The sequence below is a fragment of the Acromyrmex echinatior genome, chromosome 5 (genome assembly GCF_024713525.1).
Source record: "Acromyrmex echinatior isolate Ae372 chromosome 5, ASM2471352v2, whole genome shotgun sequence".
In the NCBI taxonomy this organism is placed as follows: Eukaryota; Metazoa; Arthropoda; class Insecta; order Hymenoptera; family Formicidae; genus Acromyrmex; species Acromyrmex echinatior.
In genome coordinates, this window is record NC_141856.1 from 16,129,409 (window position 1) to 16,152,293 (window position 22,885).

The following is a 22,885-nucleotide window of genomic DNA, read 5'->3' on the forward strand; positions in this document are numbered from 1 at the left end:
TTTAGATAAGATTGCTTAAATAATGTTCTTGCAATTACTATTATATAATTATCAGATAAAGTTCTTACATGCAGCACAAATCTTGCACAAAAGTTACAACAATATCGCATGTTGCAGCAATGTTGCAGAGATTTTGCAGCGATATTGCTGCAAATTCTGTGCTGCATGGGAAGTATACATTGTGTGCTATTAGTACATACATTTATCTTTGGAACAAAGAGAAGAAGAATGCGATTAGTATTTTGTAGAATATTTTATTGGCTCAATTCTCTTGTTTTATACAAAACATCTAACAAACACAGATGCTTCCGGCTGAATTTATTCCGACCTGCCTTTACGAAAAGCGGCTAATCTATCAATTTTGCATCTAATGCACTTGTGTCTCGCAAATTCCCGAAGGGTACGCTACGTACAACGCGATTATCGGTTTGCTCAACAGTGCTCAATGTGGATGCATCTAATGATTAATAAATACTAAGCTAACAATTGGTAAATGTAATAAAATGTCATGTATCTGTACTTTGTATGTGTGTATGTATAGATGTACTCGTGTGTAATACTCAACAACTCTGCGCTAAAGTTCAGCCGCGGACGGGGACATGAGGCTAGGCCATGGAAACCGATTTTACAATCTCTGCGTAACATTTTTCGCTATATACAAAAACGACCACTAGATCCTTTAATTCGTGTCTGGACGAAGAGCTTCGCGTGTACCATGCACTCTGATGGTCTTTGACTCATTATCTCATCGCCGGTGAGTTTCACGTAGCCGCGAACTCAACCTGCATCCTGCATATTACATCATGTCTGATTTTAAGGGACGAAGACACGAAACTTCGAGAGGCGACGGCGACAACGCGGATGGTCTCGACAATGTGATATGCCTTCGTAGAGATCTATTTAGCAAAAAGTTTGTTTAATCCATTAATGCCTAAAATTTTATAGATTAATTAACAATTTATTACCGCAACAACAACAAAGTTTCCTTCTTCAAAATTTTTCGTTGAGTTTCGCGCCGACTCAGCGGCTCGCTATTCAGCAACAGTGTAACCGGATACATTATACATTTTTCTCTGAGAGGGATCTTCGTAATTATATTCCAGTTGATTTTCGGTACATCTCTCTTTATTCCGCGACCCGAATCGTCGGGTCCGACTGTGTCATTAGGATTCCGTTACACGCGCGTTATGGAGCACAGCCGAGGATAATTCTCTTTCGGTATAGAATACTGACGGCACGAACGGAACGTTTGGAGCTCAACGATCTACGACGTCGAGCGACCTATAATAGGCTAGGAGAATGTGCAGAGCATCGAATCGAAAAGAAATTAAAATTATCGGAATGGATACGTTCGGTTTCGGAACTGCGCGTTAAAGCGGTTTCGGAAATAAAATTTATAATAAGGATTTTATGCAATGTCGTAGATTAATTTCAGCTATCCGATGCGTATTCCGAGGATAATCTATCTAATTAAAATCTCTGCAAAATTGAAGTTTGAGAAATTATTAAAATTAGTAGAAATTAGTAGAAATTAGAAAATTAATAGTAAAGTTCTCCATCTCAATAAAATTATCGTACCGATTTTTTTTTGGAATCGGTAAAATTTGTTTTTTGTTCAAAAATTAATACTCTGCGATCTCCCGTGAAATCATTCCGCTACAAATTAGCGAAATTTTTCTTTTTCCTTCTCTTCAAAAAAGATAGTCGTATTTAAAGCTTCATACTGTTAACCACGATGTTCAAAACTGCGCAAATACGTGTTTAAGGATTTTCAGTCCTTATCATGGAACATTATTTGCATACACTAAAAAAAAAGAGCCTGTAACAGTTATCAAATATTGAATGAAATTATTTTACTCAACATTCGATAGCTATTAGCAGATTCCCTTTTCCGTGTAGAATCTTGGAAAGTGTGCCGCACTCCGTTCCGGAACCGAACTGGAGATCGCGGTTCGATGCCCTGGATCTAGAGAGCGGTATCAGGTATAGTGTCTACGGAATGTCGTCTATGGGATCCTTGTGTCTGCGATGATTTCGTAAATTGTGCGCCTTTTTCTCTCGTCCGGTAACGCGTACCTGCACGCGGCCGTCAGGATCTTTTTTTTTTTCTCTCCGTCGCGATTCAACACGCGGAGAACATGATCTTCACCGTCGCGCGTCGCATCGGTTGCGGAGATCCGCGTGTCGCGGTACGCGAACGGCTCTCTACGTAGCGTGGAAACAAAAGTGTGAGAAAGATGACTCGTCAAGCGGCTAATGATTCGGCCGACGCATTTCCATGGCCGCGATGTCGTCCACGGAGATAAGCTTTTCTATGGGGATGCACGAGAGCTCGCCGCCGACGCACGATTGCGGCTGTTGCCACCTGGCCTCCCTTTCCGCTTCCTTGGCCTTAAGCTCGGCTTCCCGTGCGCGACGTTCCTTCAGCTTTAGCGAGAAGATCGCCACCGAGCGCGCCCGTTTCATCAGGCTTTGCTTCACGCGCGTCTTCTTCGCCTCCCGTTCCTCCTTCGTCGGCTTCTCCTCTTCTTGACTCGAGATAGTCTTGCTGGAATCTGACAGCCCGCTCGAGTCTTTCTCCTTTTCGGCGAGATAAGACTGTCGCTCGCTCGCTCGATGATCGTGCGTTTCACGAGTTTCACGGATTTCCCGGGTTTCGCGGGTTTCGCGGGTTTCCCGAGTTTCTCGAGTTTCTCTCTGATGATGCTGTTGATGGTATTGTTGCTTCTCCACCTTCTCACGTTCCTTTTCCTTTTCGGGTGAAAAGCGGAACTTCTGGTTTCTATGAGCCGCCACCCAGGGCGGTGCCGATCTTTAAATAAGAAACTAATGTATTAGCATCGAAATATACTCTTTCAATTCTTTGGAGTGGAATCTTATACTAAAAAGTGAAAATTGAGCCAGTCTTGAAAAAGAGTGAGATTTCACTTTTCAGAATGCGATTTACTTTAAAAGTTTTAGAAAATAAAAGAGGAATAACATTGAACGATTGAAGGATATGTATAAGAAAAATATTTTTATTGTTAGGAATAAAAAAAATATTTAAAGCTATCAATAAAATATACGTGTAATCGGAGTGTATTTAATCAGAGAAAAATCATAGTATGTACCCATACAGCGCAGAAATTTGCAACAACATTGCTGTAACGTTCTCAATGTTACTGCAATATTGCTGAAATGATCTGTGCTGTATAAAATATATTTTATTCCTTGTACCTGAGAAGATCGCTGTCTGAGGAAGAAGCGAGTTCTTTGGAGACGATGCAATCGGTTGACCTGTGCAAAGTTAATTCCTCCTCCCGTCCGCTCACTGCAGCGGAACCACTAATTTCGGAATCACTCGATTTTCGTCCCCCTGGCTCTAAACCTAACCGACGTACCCAATCGACGCCGCCGTGTGGTCCAATGGTCAGATGATGGCTGTATTGATCGTTGGTACCGGACGCTTCCGGTTCGTTGCTTAACCACTCCCTCGAGCGTCTTCCTACTGAGAAACTTTTCGTCAATGCGACCATTTATGCTTAATGAAGTTTTTCGCACGGTTTACCATGCAGAACTTTTGCGATAGGCATTAATAGCATGACGTAAGAAGATCATGATTAACACGTCGTCTGCCTAGCAATTTTATGTCTTACCTACAACTTACCTACAAACTTTTATCTATAACAATTTCACATCTTTCCAACAACAACTGAAGTGAGTAGTTTAGTTTTAAAAATTTGTATCTTATACATTACAGAATTTTCATTATTATAGGCATAATAATAAAATATTACGTAATACATTTAAACATGAAAAATATTAATTGTTTGTTGGCATACTTTTTATTTTATATTGTTATCTAACTATTTATCTGATAATAAACAACGCTCTGAAAAGAAAGTAGGCTCATAAAGAAAGTAAAAAGAAATATTGAATTATTGAATTACACAATAACTTTCTACTTATGTCAAAATTTTACGGCATTAACTTTTATAAGAATTAAAAAAAAATTTAATCAATCTGATCATAGCAGACAACGTGTTAATTATACTTGTATATGATTTAAGCGTTACATAAATTTTTCTTATATAAAATCGCAATTTATGCGCGATTTTATGAATCAAACCTCGTTCGCCTCCGGGTATGGAACATCTCGGCGTGTTACGAATGTCCCGGGTGACGTTGGAATTGCTCTCGGGTAAGAACGGACTGGTCTCGCTACTGCTTCCACCGCTGCCGGGGGTTCCGGCCGTAGGTGGTGTTTCCGCGATCCTCGGCACCGACGCGGCACTCGGTGTTGTCGCGCCACTTGGCGTGTGGGTGGTCGAAGCCAAGGTCGGAGTGTTCGCCTGACTGGACGCATAAGCGGCGCGATCGGAAAGTATCTGCTCTTCGCTTTCTCCGTCTGCTGGACTCACCACGAATCTCCCTGAGTTCGAGCGAAATTAATAGAAGGTAGGAAGAAGGATGTAATGCGACAGGCAAAGCGATTAACACTTTCGTGCTGCTAGAGCGGAGATCATTCGCGAACAGGATAGACACGGATAGACACTCTCTAAAACTTTTAGAATGAATCTCTCATTTTGAAAAGTGAAATATCACCCTTTAGAGTAAGAGTCCACTCCAAGTAATTTAGAAAGCAGACAGTAAAAGCCACTGGATCAGGAAAGATAAAATTGGGATATGAAGATATTTCAATTTTTACAAAGAAGTCATATACGGAAAATTTTGTTGAAATATTTAAAAATTTACCAAGCTATTGATCTGAAAATAATGTTGTTAGATCATTAAAATAATTATGTAGAACAAACTGGTTATTAGAATATCAAAACTTTTTGCAGCATGTTCATCGTGTTTGAATTTCTTATCTAATTATAATATTTTGATGGCCCAACACAATTATTTTCAGATTTGTATTTAATTAAATATTTTTAGATCCTTCAACGAAATCTTTCTATGTATAAAATAACTTTGATGTGTTAGGTGATAGGTAGGTAGTGTACACTGATGAGCATCGGATAAAGATGAATTAAGTACCTATCACTGTTGTTGGTTGTTGTTCCGGTGACGGAGTCGAAGATAGCCTTCGAACTGCCTCGCGTCTTAAGAATTCCACTTTAGCCATCTCGGTGGCGACCCAATGAGGTATATCGGGAATCGCGCAAATAATCACAAATCGAATAGCGAACATGATGTGTTCCAATGCCACGATTAGTAAAATGGTTTGCGTTGCTGACATCTCCGGAAACATTCGTTGCACCTGCCCACTCAATCCGATTAGAGCGCAGTTTACCAAAATAGCGACCAAGCCCATTGCCTCCATGGCATTCTATCAAAGTTCCAAAATTAATTATTGATTGAACTATATTTGTCTACAATGTGTTTCCTAACTTCGTAGATGGATTTGACATGCAAAGATATAAAGAAAAGTTCATTCTATTTAACTTTAACTTCAATTTATGATTATTCTATATATATCTACATATATCGTTTATAACCCTTATAACTTACAAGAATGTATATTATGCATCAATAAATGTATATAATAACATTAATATTTTTTATGTCGAAAAAAGGTCTTACTTTTTGGAAAAAAAAACATTGATAAACTGTACAAACATATATAGTACACAAGAGTGTACCAATGAAAATGTATGAATCATTCTATATCAATCATTCTAAATCAAAGAGATTCTACAAATCTCTTTCTTTTTTAATTGTATACTTGATAATCTTTCTTAAGCATTTCATTTAAAAAATTGACGATAAATTATTTTTGTTTTGATAATCACAATAAAGACTTTTTAATAGAGGTCACTTACGATATTATGAGAGCTTCCACTAGAGAGCCTAAAATGAATACTTTGAGCACTTGTAAAGGCAACTGATACAACTTAAATATAAATATAAGATTAAATCAAATATGGTAAAATCAAATTAAATTAGATAAGATAAAATCAAATATGTAATAATAAAATATTTATTAAAATTCTTTTCTAACTATTTTGATAGCTAAATTTATTCTCAAATTTACATTTGTGTATATTATGAACTTTCGAAAATCGTTCTTCACTTACTTGCCATGTACCGATGTTCGAGACTCTACGCCCGAAAGGTCGTTGAAGCACGAAACATAGTTTGAACGCGTCGCCGCGTAATTCGAGCAAATTCCCAAGTAAAGCAGCCATTGCAGCTAATGGAAATGCGGACGAAAAGAGACAGACGTATCCCAGTTGCGATAACATTTCCAAATGCTCTGAAAACGCCCCGTCGTACTGCAAATTGAAAATCATTATTTATTAAGCTTAGGCAACATATTTTTATTGATTATTATATATATTTTTTACAAGTTATTTGTATATAAATTACAAAACTTACTCAGAGATATTCTTAGATTAATTTTATAAATTACATTACATAAAATGTAGTATATTTCTTGGTGAGAGCTTTTACTCCGCTACATATAGAAAAAATAGTTATTTTTTATTGTATATAAAGAAAGTATAAAGACTCTGCATATTTATATCTACATATTAATATCTACATATATAATGCTAAAGTAATAATAATAAGATAAGATTTGTTAGTTCTGTTGCATATGTCGTTTAAATATATTGTTAATGTATTGTCAATATTTTGCAGTAAAATAAATAATGCAAAAGTTCATTTAAAATATAACAACTTAATAAAAATGTTTGTTTAACATGATGCTAACAAAATACATTTATATGTATATATTTAGTTTTGTCTTTGAATAATGAAAACACTTTGACTTATCGTATTTTGGGTGTGAATCCACGTGCATACATTAAAGAAAATTAAACTTTGGTAAAATACAAGTTGAGAACACGAGGATGGGCTCTGCGTGATAAACCATAGAGCTCTGTTCCTGTCAGTCACTCTGCATCATTTAAAAAATATGTAGTATTGAAGGATGTATTAGCAAATATTTGAAGCTGAATAGACTTTTTTATAACTTTTTTTTTGTAATTCGGAACAATATAAAACTATTATTATTTTTTATTAATGTATAAATATTTAGTAAGATTGGAGTTTATATAAAAAAGTAATATTTTGATCGATTAATAATCGCTACATGCATTTAAAAAATAATTCAATTATTAAACTTATACTATATTTTGCATTTTTAAGAAAAATCGAGATTGTTTGTAGCAGAAAGGATTGATCTTTAAAGGATGAATGTGATATTACCTTCCTGGTTGATACCTGTGCGTCGTCGATGAAATAGGTGTGAAACGGGATAAAAATCATTAAAATTCTGCAAAAAGAAACGATCTACAAACGCAATGTGACATTGATATTGCTATTAATAGTTTGGCTCAGTCGTCATGCAATGTAGAATGTGAAGAGTGCAGTCTGAAAAGAACGGATAGAAAGGTCTTAGGCGAGATAAATGGGTCGATTTACGATACGACGCGTTCGATTCACTCGCAGTTTTATATAACACTCTCGAAACTCAAGGAGACCTTGACGGGGCGGCTGAAACATCTATTAAGCATAACCTTGATAGAGAGATGCTTGATAAGTCTTCCTTATTTTTATATATCTATATACATTATGTTTTCGATTGTGAGTGGTTCGAAGGTCGATATGCGTGTGCGGTGTAGTGTTCCCAGAAAAACGAAAGATCTATTGGCTAAATCTAGACCAAACCTTGAACGTAACGTCACTAAGTAGAGAATTAGTGGGATGCCCTACTCTGTAGAGGGAACTCTCCAATTCTGCCTGGCTGACGTTTCGCGGTTGCTTCGTTTTGCCGCTGTCAGGTCGTTCGTCCTTCTCCTCGGTGTCTTTACCACCCTGTACCTCTTCACCCTCTTGACCGGGAGGTGGCCGTGCCTCGCTGGGACTCAAGGCTCCGAACAGTTCGAAGCTCAGCCGTGCCAGTCGTAGTTGTTCGATGAGGTATGGTACCGCGGATTCCTTCAGATTGCCGATCACTTGACGAGCTATGAGTAGAGCCGCCAATTGCTAAAACGGAAATTTATGTTCTTATATGGTTATAACGTATTACAGGAAAGTTGAATCCTCACCTCTTTGAGTCTCTCTTGATCTTGAAGATAGAAGGCGATGTAAAACAGCGATAGGAAGGAGTTCACAAACTGAAACTGAAATATAGGATAGTCGTTGCAGATTATCTGGAAATCGCAGGGGCATTAACACATACATTGTATGTACAAAATGCACATAAAAGAGCGGTTACGAAGGCTTGTGATGTATAAGATTATTTTAAGCGTAAGCAAAAAAGTGTTCTTTTGCAAAAAGAATGTTCATGCAGCGACAGAGACAGCCAGAGCAGGCACTTCTGCTTTAAAACAAAAAGCTTAAAGTCTACACTGTATTTTTCAAAATGTCCATCTCTAATGTACGATAACTTTTTTCAGATATCGAGTTAATTTTTATTTAATTTATTTGTATGTTTATTTGCCGCAATCGCAGATTAATGTATCAAATTAGATTAATCTGAGCAGTGAAATTATTTTTATTTTTAGCCATAAAAAATTTTATAAGTGAACAAGTATTTCAGAAATCTAATTTTTATCTTCACTGCATTGCGTTTATATTTTATACAGAATTTAATGTGTCATATTCTGAATTTAAATATATCATGTAAAAATAGTTATAAAAGAATAAATTGAGATTAAAAATTATATGTATGTAAGTTTTTTCTATGAAAGTTTTTCTGTTTGATCATTTACACAGCAATAATGTTATATAATGTATTCAATGAATTGTGATACAATGAATAAAAAAGTGATTGTAGTAATTATGCCATAGTTCATTGAAGCACTATTAAACTCCTTTGAATATAATATATATATATTTACATTTGATTTCAAGAATCAATGCAAAATTAATTCTTGATCAAACAATTAATTGTAAAACAATTAAAATAATAGGTCATCGAGAGATATACAAATTATAATACCTATAATTACATAATGTTATCTATCATAGATAGCTAATTATTAACGTTCAATCGATTTTATTTCATGTTGTCGAAAAAATATATTTGTGATGACAAGAGAAAAAATGATAAATCTTTTGTATTTATTTAATATTATTTATCGTATTTAATTAGAGGAGGACATGTGTACGTTTAACACAACATTGATATTCTATTCGTTGAAAATGGAGAGTTCTTCTTATTACCAGTGCCACTTTGTAGATCAGATGATTCTCGTACTCGGTGTCTAGTCGATAGTTTTCTGCGTCCAACACACAAAAATCACAAATACTATCTACCATGAACGCTCTCCAGAATTTAAATGATAACGAAACTGTATCTATAATATGTCACGGGTTTAATCACATAAAAAAAAACAAAACAACAATATTTCATGTAAATGTATGATGTTTTCGTTACATAATCTTTTAATTATTCTCTAGAAGAAGCTAAGCTGTGGAAAAATTATCGAAAGTATATGCTATGCTTTTAAACTAGACGTGCATAGTGTACCGTAGAATACATATATCGATGCGAAAAAGTCGGCAAATGGCAATTGTTCGTATTTTGAGTCGCACGGAGATACGATTATGTCAAAAGAGAGAGAGAAAGAGAGAGAGAGAGAGAGAGAGAGAGAGAAAGAGAGAAGGAGGGAGGAAAAGAAAGATGGAGGAAAATAGTGTAAAGTATAGGGGCTCGATTATCATTGGGACACATACCCAAATCGTTTAACCACACCGCGACTTTGAAGTACGCTTCATCCATTAATGCAATCACTATTGCGAGCAACACCTTTGGCACGTAACTTAGCCAGAATCCATAGCCTCCTGATTCGAGATGTGCGTCCCACCAATCCTGTAAATCAAACAAGTCGAAAAGTTTATAGCATAAATTTTATATCAATCTTCAGCTTTCTTTTTTTAAATACAAACAAATTGAATATATATGTATAATACATATATAATTTAAGCCCAATGACAGAAAAGTACATATTTGGATTTATAAATTTTACAATTTAAATAACAATTTAAATAAGTACATTTGTCGCTTTTCTGTTTTCAAATTATAAAAATCTGTATCTTATTATGTAATAAGTCTTTTAAAAATTTTAATATAATCATTCCCCTCGATAATTAATCAAAATCTTTTTACGATTAATTATTAATAACTAATGCACCTATACGTACCTGTATCTGAAAACTCAGAATCATAACGATGAAGACGAAGAGTAAACAAATTGCAATGATAGGCACGCTCACGAAATATCGAAACATATTTCTTCGCCACCTGGGATACGTCGGTTCCAGCCTACCCGTCACTGATGAAACCTCTAGAGTTCCCTAAACACAGTTACGACTGAATTAATTGAACTGATCAAATTTCGAACAGGTTTTACAAATGGACTTTTATTTGTCAAAAATTCCTCGCAGTATTGCCTATATTTTCAATTGTACGGCGTAGCAAAAGCATGTTCTAGTCTCATAGCGCTGTGCAGGTGTAGACGCTGGAGTAGCACACTACGGCATCCATGTCGACATCGGAGTGCTAAGGCTTAAAAATGTTCGAAAGGTTCTTACTGTAAACAGAGGTCTAGGCTCGACCAATAAATCGTCCCTCTGATCCAAAGTGCCCCACCTGTACGCCAATTCCGCGCCCCTTCTTTTCCATGTCTCCAGGTATACGGTAGCCCATATCACGTTGAACACCGAAAACAAAACGTACGCCACGTCTTCCACCGCTTGATTCCTGCCGATGATGCCGACCTAAACAGACGAGATCTGATTGTTATTTATTTGTTATATAAGTAAATTGCCTCTATAAACTTTCACTGTTATTAGTACGTAAATAATATATTCATAAGGCGATAAGATATAATTTGCAAGAATGTATTTCCAAAGAAATTAAACTTTTTTATTCTGGATTTGAATCCTTTTTAATGCAAAAATATATCAAATATAAACTGCTATGCAATTGTACTGAAATCTAAAGTTGAAACGTTTGTAGTTAACTTCGTTGGTAAATACATTCCAATTGTTCGCGAATTATATCTTATCGTCTTATAAATCTATTAAATGATTAAATGTATTATTTAGGCATTAATAACTGCGGGGGCTTACATAGACAATTTATTTATATTTGATTTATTTTCTTGAAGCTACAAAACTATTTTTATTTTAATTTACTTGTTTTTACTTGTATTTTGCTTGAATTTCACATCATTCCGTTGTCTGGAAATTAGTTTATTTTAAATCTAAAGTTGCCATTACGTTTTATTTTATTTTGTTTATTGAATAAACAGGATTACATACTTGTTTTATTTGTTACTTAAATTATAACAATACATGAGATATATGTATGCATACCCAATATATGACACCTACTGCAGCTGGAACGATCAAAGCGGTGGTGTAGTGGCCGAGCCAGGCAAAGTACATGGTGATTTTCACCCCGAAATATTTACAAATATCGTCCAATGGTTGGGGGCTGAGGAACGCGCGGACCCAGCTCCGTTGCAGTTTCTCTAACGCGGGTAATTCGTGAAGAGGGAAGACCTAATGAAAGCACATATCGTGTCACAGAATCTTCCCTTTAATGAGACGAGGTTTGATGATTCAAGGAATCTTATTTCATCGAAGAAGATGTGAACCTATATGGCAAATATATTATACATATATCACACCTGAGAAATAATACCGGATGAAATGCACTTTGGGATAATTGCTTGACCCTCCACCATCTTAAGACCGGCTAGACTATGGAGATCTTGAGGACCGGCCCTCAAAGTATTTAGTAAGTGCAGTACTAGGGACTGCCTTTCCTGGGTAGTGAAAAATCGGACCTCGTCGTCGCTGCCCTCAAAGCAGTTGGCCTCGGAGCCGACGAACTCCTTGAATCCTCCACCGAATTCCTGCCTAAGGGACTTTGGAAGATGCACTTCCTCGGCGGCCTTGAGCAGACTGTGAGCCGATAAAGTTATGTCTATGTGGCTGTTCTTAATCGTGCATTGCACACTTGATTTTTCAAAGTATATCTTTTACTCTATCGAGAATTGAATATTTACACGTTAAATGGTGCCGTAATGTAAAACCCGTAACTGTCCGACGAGGCGTGATGTCGCACGTGAACTACTAGCCCCGGGGTTCCAGCCCGGAGCCGACCTAAAAGCCACATCAAGGTCTCGTCGTTTGCCCCATTAGGGAACATCATGACTACGTCGCATTCCTAAAAAAGTCCATTATTGAGCTTTTTGTGTAGTTACGTGACAAAAAATGTGATTGAATTTACAACGTCTACTTTTTTGTATAATCTCTTTATCTATCTATGTATAGACAGCTCTATATATATATAGATATGTATCGATATAGATATATATTTTTAATACGAATATTGTATAATATTAAATTAAAAACAATTTTAACAATTTATGACATTTTTTTTTTATAAAAATAATTCGTACAAATTTGAAAAGTTTTTATTCTACATCTATATTGGTAATTGTTAAAGATTGCAAAGAAACAGTTTTGAAAGAGCATATCAAGTTTATTCAACTACCATAAATCTATTCAATACGCTCCCCGAGGAATAGTTCAATGGTCTTACATGTTGTTTCGTGAAATATTGGTGATTTCCAACACGACCGAAAAAAAAACACTCATAAGTTTAGTGCTGTGATCAAGTAGTTACGTGCATTACTAGGTCAGCAGTATTATCGGAGTAGTATCGTTGTGCGCGAATTGGCAATATAAAACGTTATACAGTTGGATTTCAGCCAACTTATCCTGATTTTCGAGCGTTAAGATGTAGAAACCATTGCGAGTAAAATAAAATCGACATTATATTTAGGGAAAAAATAATTAAATATACATACATGTATGTATTGTATTAATCCTGCATTACACAAGAAAATACTTATATCATTATTCTGGATTTACTCTTTATTACAATACATTTTAATAATACTGTACCAATAATTTCCTTTCTTTCTTTCTCTTTTTTTTTCTATAAATTGCTCAATTCAAAATTCTGAGAAAATGCAGTTTTTCAATTCAATTACATTCAATTGAATCTAATTGAATCCAATTGAATTTCGATTGAATCCAATTGAATCCGAAAAAAAGTTTTCGCTATTTAAAATACGAATTTGGATAAATAAAATTTCAATTTATTTTAATTCATTCTCGTTTACTAGATGGTTAAAATCATTATAAGTGAACAATATTTCATAAACTAACATATTCAAGATAAATTCACTTCACATCGTGCTAACACGATAAAAATCGAATCCGCAATTCAAGACGGACTAGTAGAAGAACAAACAAAATGGTACAGAATCAACAATGTTATAGCTTGAAAGAGTAAACATCGTAATACACGTAAAGTTATTCGGTATCCACTAATAGCTTGGTATGATCGATATTATTACAAAGTGTTTAATTCGATAGTCCAATTCAAAGGAAATGAATTGAAGAATAAAATTCAGGCTTAGTATTTTTATTAGTTATATATGCCAATGTGTTTCTTTTATCAGATTAGATTGTCACAGATATTGTCCTACCACACTGTATAGAATGATTGATGAAGATAGTCACGTACACGAGGAAGAAATAGACATACTTGAGTACCTATCGCTAATGGCATCACACAGACACTAATGTTATTGCTGTGACCACAGCAGTCAAGTATTAAAAGGATATTATACAAACGATATTGCATTACCAGAACTAACATTGTCTTTCAGTATAAAGTATTCATGTATTAAACTTATATAGAATGATCGATGAAACGTAGCGTACATCTTGTTCTTTTAACGTTTGAAATAATTGATCTGTATAAACATTCTTGTTACATCAAAATTACTGTGACATTGACATGATATAAATTTCGAGTTTAATTGAACGGAATTTGTAAATTTCTGAAATAATCGAAATTAAAGTATTATGTGCAGCAAAATGTTTGCTAACTAATATTTCACTAAATTTGATGTCAAATAATATTTCAAGCCAAGTTCCATAATATTCACAAGAACACCTTTATTAAGTTATTTAATCTAAGCATTACTTTCAACCAACAAGTTATGAAGTTTTACATTGCTGGTGTGATGTCGACTGAAAGATACGAATTTTCAGTTGAGACTTCCATTCGCGAAATCGAATTATCCACGACGTTGAGCGAATATTTAACAGTTTTATCCTTCCTTATCTTTTATATTCATAAAAATAACTTTCGACTTTCTACTTAATTTAGAAATATTTTAAGTACACATACCTGAGTAGGAACCTTTTGTATCCATAGGCGGCGGGGGGTCATTAAATGGCCTGTACATGGTATTTTTCGTCTTAAAAGACGGGATGCTATAAACAAAGACATATTCATAACCAATGAGATCATTAAATTTATGTCAGACATATCGTCAATTCATATCAAGCTTAAATTAAAAATTAAGACTTAAGAATGAAAGTTTCAAGTCTTGGTATACGTTAGTTTTTGCAAAATTTAATTTTATTCTCGATTATTTATTGACATGACACGTGTGTAACTTCGTTTATCAATTCTTTTTTTAATCGGCATGTGTCGCCTTAGCTTCATGTGGGTGTTTATTCTTTTTTTAAATCGATTTTCAAATTATTGAGATAAAACCTCGACTTTACTCGAGAAAATAAATTTATGCATATTGCAACATTTAACAACGATTCCTTATATAGATCATCTGTATGTTTTTATATTGAAAATTTTACAAATTGTTATAAGAATCGCGATCGCGCATATATTTCTAATGGAAAAGAGGGCATCGATTTCTTTTTCTTCATGTAAAGTTCTCGAGTACTACAAATATAAATTTAGACTTTCATCATTAGTACTTTTTTCTTTGTTATATATTTTAATAAACTATATATGTTGCTTTGGAAAAATAAAAAGTTATAATTTATAGCTATTTTTTACATAGACAAATACAATTTATATAATATATAGAAGAAAAAATATAGTTTTAGGTATATATTCAGTCTATTATTTCGATAATTTAACGGTAGTATTCGTTATGACGCATATATTCCGATTTTGTGTACTTTGTAAAGAATAACTGACATCAATTAATTTCAGTCGTAGTTTGATTGTCTCTCTTGTTTGTAGAAAGCGACAGAGAAACAATTAAACTACGGTTAAAGTCAATTGATGTGGTAAGAATCGGTTTCTCCGGACACGTGTAACGAAAACCAAGCAGTAAATTATACGCCGTGCAAAGGATGCGCCATTAATCTCGCATACACGAAAACGTGTAATGACTAAAAATTCCTCGACAAGATAAAGTATGTGCGATTACTTTGAGCGGAGTCGAAGGTATCTAGTGTAGGCGTGAAGAAGAACATCCATCTATGTCAACCGCAAAACTTTAAAGCTCTCATCGGGATGTACTGTCGTTAAACGTCAGTAAATTTTGAGTATGCAAGAACTAGGTTTTTATAGGAAAAGATAAAGATCTCTTTTACAAAATTTTATTTTAACATTAGATATTTAATTGCTCAGTTTCCATTTGTCTTATTTTTTATCTAAATAATAAGAAATTTTTATTATTGTTCAACTAATATGATCAATTAAGTTATACTATAACCGTACGATGTGAAGAAATAATTAATTGTCTACAATTTCAAAGAATTATTAAATAAAGTATTTTAAAATGAAATAAATAATATACAGAGTTTTGCATAAAATGTATAAAATAGTATATATATATATATATATATTTTACTTTCTAATTATTTTTATTACATTTCTTGTATATATACGAGGATTCTTTTTCAAAATTGCGATTTTATAACATATTGTGAGCAATATTGTAATAGTAAATATAAACTTTAAATTGTTTTTACAAAGTTATTATTTTTGGAACTTCTCCAATAATGTAGGGACAATGTAGTGTAAATGATGACGAAGTTCCAACAGTAGTCAAGCCAGAAGGATTGCTAATGCAAGCGCATACCTGAGTTATTCAGTATTTTGTACCCTGTTATCTCACAGAGCAGGAATATAATTTGAATTATGATTTTCACGATTTCCACGTGTAATATTCCACGTGCGATATTATCAAAGCAATTAGATTATAGTATTTCATATAAGAGATCTCTTTATAGATCCATTTTTATTTCTTTATTTTTTGTATTTACATTCTTGTATGCAATTAAAAAAACAATGTATTAAAGTTAGATAGATCAAAAAAAGAAAATTTAGCATATGACATAATAATTTAAGCGCAAATATTGATTCTTCTTACACTTCTATGACGAGATAATTCAAATGCAAATATTGGTTTTTCTCATTCCTTATAAACCTCAAAACTATTCAGTCTATTCAAAATATCTTGAGAGAGAGAGAGAGAGAGAGAGAGAGAGAGATATTCTCGAAATACGTTATGTAATACGAAATATTATGTAATACGAAAGAAGAAATTATCCACATTTTTATTTTTCACAAATAAATTATATATGTATATATGTATATTTTTTAACAAGTAAAATATTTCATACAAGAAAAAATAAATTAATACATTCTGTCAGTTTTATTACTCTCTTAATTATTAATGCTCCGATGCGCCTCAACTGCACGCGTTCGCGCGGAAACTATTTAAATAATTAATAACTAGCGAGCCATAAGGTCAGAAATTTGCACCTCTGAGATCTATAGAATACACGCCGTGGTTAAGCTGCCTCGGAAGGTCCCCATTCCGAATCCCTTCGGATGAACCGTTGCTGAAATGCTATACCTATACTACTGCATCTCATTTCAGTAGGGGATGAAAACGGAGAGAGAATCCCTCTTACGTCACAGCGTACGTACAGATGTATATATCTATACTTTCGCACGGGGTGCACGCTATCTACATCTCGCCTACGGATGGTACTGCACAAAACGCACAACGCCGAAATTATGGACATGACTACTTCAAACGAGAAATCGCGCTTTTCCGTTAAGGACATTGTTTAACATTGTTTTGATGCACAGACATCATATTTAAAGAAAATATTATTTTACTCGGCAATTATGTGAGACATATGTAAATTAAAAAATTTAGATTTCATATACACATATATTTTACAATATGTACTACACTATATAAACTCTTTTTATATTTGATAAAATCTCTTTCTCACACTTTTTATACTTATACTATATATACTATTTATTGATTTCTTGTTTAGAACTAGAACATTCATCCCTCTTTAGCAAAAAATATATTAATCTATTTTAGTTTTTATTTTTAATTTGATGAAATTTAAATTCCTTCTTTTACAAAATTAGAAAACGTAAATATAATATTATATTTTCAAGTAGTTAATAGAATTTTAATTTTAAATTTAGTTACTAATACAAAATATTTCAAAATTACTGTTTTTTATCACATTAGAGAGAAATTCTCTTTTAATTCTCGCTTATAAAACAATCGTCTCATCGCAGTATCTAGCAGTATGTCTCACATTTTTTCTCAATTTGTGCCGTCATACATTTCACGTATAATTGCACGAAATCATCGGAAGATTGTTTGTCTTCAATTTACGCGATGTATATTTGCGCACAGCATAATCCTTCCGAGAAAAATTAACAGGAAACTATTCCTAGCGTTGATTGAAATCAATTTTGTTTGCGTTTTTTTAATCCAAATAACATTTTTAATTACCTTTTTTCTTATTAAAATCTTTAATAAGAAATTTTAATTATAAATTTTATATATTTTGCAAGTATATCACAGGCAAGTCTTCTATTCTTAAAGTCGACGAAGCACCCCTACAAATAACCATTTGTGTGCCACACAAATACTTTTTTACTCGAGTAGTCATGCTTCATCGACTTGGTATACCCAGAATGAGATCAATGCACTTTGTTTACACTTGCAGTCCGATGACATCGAACAGTGAAAAACTTGAAGGCGTCCCAGTGCATCTATAAAACTATAAAAGCTTTTTCATGTTGCGCTTCCTTGAGAAAAAACCTTCGCAAATAGTTGCAATAGAATTATGTTAAAATGTATGAGTAGAATAGAATTATCTTTAGATATCTTTCTCTTCTTTTCACTCTATCATATTAGATTGTTAACCTAGTTACCGTATTAAAGTCGCCTTGAATATCCATAAATCTTCATGTTAAAAATTTTATACACTTAATTTTTATACACATATTTTAAATTTAAAAGTTAAAATCTTTTTTTAGAAAAATTAAAAATAATCTAAGTAGAATTATATGTTCTTCATATTAGCACTTTTAATTTTGTATTCAATTTATTATTCTATCTGCATTTGGCTTGTTTTGTATGCTCTTTTCTTCTTTAAAAAATAAAATCAAGTTTTTATTAAAGCAAAAATAGTTAATATTATATAAAGATTTGAGATAAAGAAATTAGAATGCAAAATAAAGTCAATTTAAAATGTCATAAAATTTTTTATAATAAAATATTAATGCAATAATTATATAACGTGATTTTATTAAAGTAACGATGCTTTAATTAAAGTTTTTCCAAGAAAAAACGCAAAAGATCTTTCTATTAAACCATATTAATATCATTTTGCATTAAAGCATTTTATGATCGTATTATATTATGTGACTAATGAAGCCAAATAAAAGTCGATTACATTACGGTATATATTATAATTTTCTTATTCAAAATGTATATTATACAAATTATAAATTCTTTTTGCAATATTCTTAACGGTGTAGTTATCATATACTTCAACGGAATATACTCTATATAAACTTCTTCTTTACTTCTTTTACGGATAGGGATGATTTAACTTAGTTGTCTATCAGAAATTTCCTCTTTCATAAAGTTTTTCAGAATAGCAAGAAGAAATTTATAACATCGAAAAAAAATGTATAAGATTAAGAAAAATTAAAAAATAGGATCTTATATTATATAATACAGATCTCAATTAAATTTGAAAAAAATTAATATGAAAGAATTCGTTAGATAATCATTTATAGGTAAACAAAAAAGTAGCGCATCTCCAATAATGAGATTTTTATCCATCCAAATTCTTTGTAATTATGGATATAAAACGAAAACTATATTTACTGAAATTTGCATTGAAATCATGACACCGTTTCATTTTAAACCCACATACGTTGTTTCAAATCGGCAATCAGTGAATAATACACAATGCAAGTAATGCACAGTATCACATCATTCGGTTCAATACGCAATTGTGATGTGACACAAAAACAGGTCGAGTAGCCGTATTCAAGCAGCAGATTGAGATCAGCATTAACAAATGCTCCGTTCTTCTTTTTTTATGTCTTTTGAGAATTGGACTTTCTAAGAACTCCGGCGATTCTTCAAACTTTTTTAACTTTGTCATTGCCGGAGTTATCTCCTTTTAATATATCCGAAATTAGAACTCAAAGAACGCAGTATAGAAATTTATCCCATCTAAAATTTTCTTTTGAATTGGAATTAATTAAACCGCGCCAATTTAAGTTTACGATTGATATATTTAAATTAAATAATATTGAAAAAAATTAAAAAATATGTATATAAAACAGCAGAATGTAATTTATCCTTTTATATTAGGCAAATTTCGCGCCACGTGCCAAATGAATTCGGGTTAACGTTGTTTTCGAGTCGGTGCCGAGCTAATCTCATGTGAATTTTGTACTAATCAAATTTGTTAATAAAACGTTCTTGAGATTTTGATAAAGCCGAAAATTTCGCGGTTGTTAAAGTAGCTAAATTAATGATCTTCATTCTATCTATAAAATTGTATATTACGTAACTTTGAGATTTATCGTAAGATATGATATTGTAAATGTTTTCAATGCCAATTTAAATATTTCTGAAGACAGAGAGTATTTTAATCCAATTTAATTTCTGTAATATAATTAAATTTGTTTAAAGATATTCGTGAGTGTTTGTAAATAAATATTCGAGACATCTTTATCCCCTAAATCTGAATCAGTGGATAGTCACTAATTATCTAGTGACATACTTGGCACTGATAATCAGGCAGTGAAGTTCAAAAAAAGAAGAACGTTATGCAACTAAAATACTGATATTTGCATGTTAATTTTGATTTTTCAATACTATAATCATTGAATTTAAGCACTAAAACAAGGTTATTAGATCACATAATAACGATTAGCTGGATTAGGAATCTCACATTTAATTCACTGATTAGTATACTTGGCACTGATATATCAGTGATTATCCTGATTCAGATTTAGAGAGTATTACATACAAAAATAATTCGTTATGTAAGTTGAAGAATGGGTATATTTTTATGTTTATCTAATTTGACATCACAATTTCTTTTTGCTTAGCACGCAATTTCCGAATTTATTTCTATGTAAACTAAAAATTTAATGGTAATTAATTTTAAACATTAGTAATTTTTTTAATCAAATTTATTTAATTTAAAGTTTCAGATTGTATTAATATTATATTATAATTGAATTGTATGTACCAATTGTTTTGTAGATATTATCTAGTGAACTATTTTTATTAAACACACATACATATAACACATACTGCATTCAGCCCACGTGCGAAGGATTCTTACGTAACTCCGGTGAGCGCATAAAGTATGTCGAATGTTAAAACGAGCAAGGCATAGAAGTGAGATTTGGCCACAGAAGTGCAATATTTCGTGGATTGCAGTTATTTTTATACAAAGACTGACCTTCCATATTAGATAAGTCAATTGCTTATGAAATACTTAAGAATCTTATATTACGAAGTCTTCCACCATTTTAAGAAAATATTTTTTAATTTGTTCTTGATTAAAATATTTTAAATTTATTTCTGTTATTATTTATTACATAGCGAAGAAGGAAGTAATAATTATTTCTCTTATTATTATCTATTATTATTAATAATAATTAATTCATTATTTCCTCTCTCCTATTTAATGATTTATTAATAATATATTTTATTAATAATATATATTACTGTATAAAACTTATTATCAAATACGCAAGTGTTCATTTTATAAATTTATGACATGTTTTGTCTTATTTTTGTTATAATTTTGGGAGGAACGAAAAAAAGTATAACAATTTTATATTTGACATTGATGTACCGTTATACACGTGTAATGCATAACAGGAAATTCAAATTTCGTGACATGTTATGTATTGGGAAGAAGATGCTATCGATTAAACATGAAATAATTTCTATTTCGTGTTTTATCACGCGAAAGGATCTCGATGTATCTGCTATATATTTATATCAACCCGCATAAATGCCATAACAGCAACCATTTCGAAAGTGTAACTGCAACATGGCGGTTTAGAAACATTGAGGTCATCAAAAGGAATCAACATAACATAAAACATGTTTTTTTTTAAAGATATTTATCATTTGTAAATCGAACGCAATGTCATTTTGTTGTACCGTGGAAAACCGCATGAATTTATCTCCCCCAAAAATTTATGTATTATTTATGAGTCTCGTCATGTTCGTAGATACATCAATAGAATGAATCTAGCATACCAAATATATCCATGAAACCATTAAAACGCAAAGATGTGAAAGTAATCGCATGAATGTATGTTTAATAATTAACGTTAATAATTAATACACGTTAATAATTAACGTGTTGCTTAATAATTAACGTTAATAATTAATACTACGTCAATGTATGAATTAAATTAGAATACGTACAATAAATATTAATATATCTACACATAAAAATGTTCGTATTCTGAAATGTCTGGGTACTTTTATAGAGATTAATAATAAATTCACTGCAGCAAGTGAGATTCGATCTATACGATTTAAATTTGCCTATGATATCTATCTCTTAACCTGATTGCAATATTGAATGCGACACGCATACGCGATCGAGAGACATGGTAGCATGTAAATCGGTATTCAAATAGAACACGAATCATCGTGACATCAAAATAACTCCAAAACGATCACTAAAAGTCACTTTTCAATTTACGATTTATTTTGATTTTACCGTGATTTGTTGTTCCGCTTGGATATTAATACATTGATTTACTTTTCTACGGTTACTTCATTAAACGAGGCCAGGAACGGATCAAAGAATGTTCCACTTATCAGGCTGCATTATGGGGAAGGAAGATCGATCCTGATATCCATGCACCAGAAAGTCAAAAGAAATTCGGGGCTAGGTATCCGCAGCAATGAATGATTACGCGAGGTTTTGTAAGTGATGATGATATGAGGAACGCGATGATATCGCGAAGGGACGAAGAAGTGACGCTTGACTCACCCTTATCAAGGGTCTCTCGGGCCGCGTGTATGACCTTTCTGCGACGGAGACCGTCGCCCGCTAGGGCGCTCGTCATCGCGCTGGTGAAGGTCGTGCCGGTGCTAGTCGCCGATGACGCGGTCCTAACATCGTCGCCGTTCGCGCACTCGTTCGTCGTGGACGTGGTGGCGGCAGTCGACGCGCGATGATGGTGGTCGAGGAGATTGATCGGGGACCCCTCGCCGCCTGGCATAATGTCCCGGACTGCCAGGGACCGTAGTCCTTAGCCGGAGGACCCTTGCGCCTCAACTGGACTGTGACTTCTCTCACTACGTCGTTCTCGTCCGCCCTCTCCCTCTTTGCCTCACCCTCATACCCACGGTTTCGTTGCACCCACCCCTCTTCATGGCCTCGTCACTCCTCACCCTTCACCGCCTATCGTGCCACCTAGCCGTCCGCTTGCACGATCACGACGAGGGGTGAGATCCCTACAAGCATCCCCCATCGTATTTCCGGTACCGGAATACTACTACCCCCTCCGTGACGTAGCACCATCTATACGAGGGAGATTGAACTTTGCCGATCGATGGCGATATAAGGATAGGTTTTAGCTAAGGCGCGAGAAGAAATTCGTTTTAAGAATAAGAAAAAGTTACTAGAACGGCAACGTAAAATCTATATCTAAATCTTAAAATTAATTCACTTGTAAATTTTACAAAAAAAAAAATTTTCAATATAT

The 22,885-nt window shown here is 33.4% G+C and overlaps 2 protein-coding genes across 6 annotated transcripts in view; one reads left to right on the plus strand and one right to left on the minus strand.

Annotated features, from left to right (window-relative positions):
- The window catches only part of LOC105147947 (uncharacterized), a 104,645-nt gene that overhangs the window by 311 nt on the left and 81,449 nt on the right, over positions 1 to 22,885 (plus strand). The gene's annotated exons all lie outside the window — the stretch shown is intronic.
- Positions 239 to 22,530, minus strand: wwk (anoctamin 8 white walker). 4 transcript variants are annotated; one of them, XM_011059279.2, is made up of 16 exons: positions 22,168 to 22,530; positions 14,216 to 14,301; positions 12,012 to 12,172; positions 11,631 to 11,907; positions 11,314 to 11,502; positions 10,528 to 10,713; positions 10,138 to 10,290; positions 9,670 to 9,805; positions 9,157 to 9,212; positions 8,037 to 8,111; positions 7,702 to 7,974; positions 6,060 to 6,257; positions 5,020 to 5,311; positions 4,109 to 4,411; positions 3,217 to 3,487; positions 239 to 2,812 (listed from the first exon to the last, which is right to left on the minus strand). In XM_011059279.2, the coding sequence occupies exons 1-16, from the start codon at positions 22,397 to 22,399 to the stop codon at positions 2,254 to 2,256; spliced, it is 3,447 nt and encodes a 1,148-aa protein (XP_011057581.1). In that variant the 5' UTR covers positions 22,400 to 22,530; the 3' UTR covers positions 239 to 2,253. The 4 variants fall into 4 exon arrangements, with proteins under 4 accessions (XP_011057581.1, XP_011057580.1, XP_011057579.1 ...); XM_011059278.2 differs by having other exon boundaries at positions 4,109 to 4,390; positions 7,657 to 7,974; XM_011059277.2 differs by having other exon boundaries at positions 3,217 to 3,484; positions 7,657 to 7,974.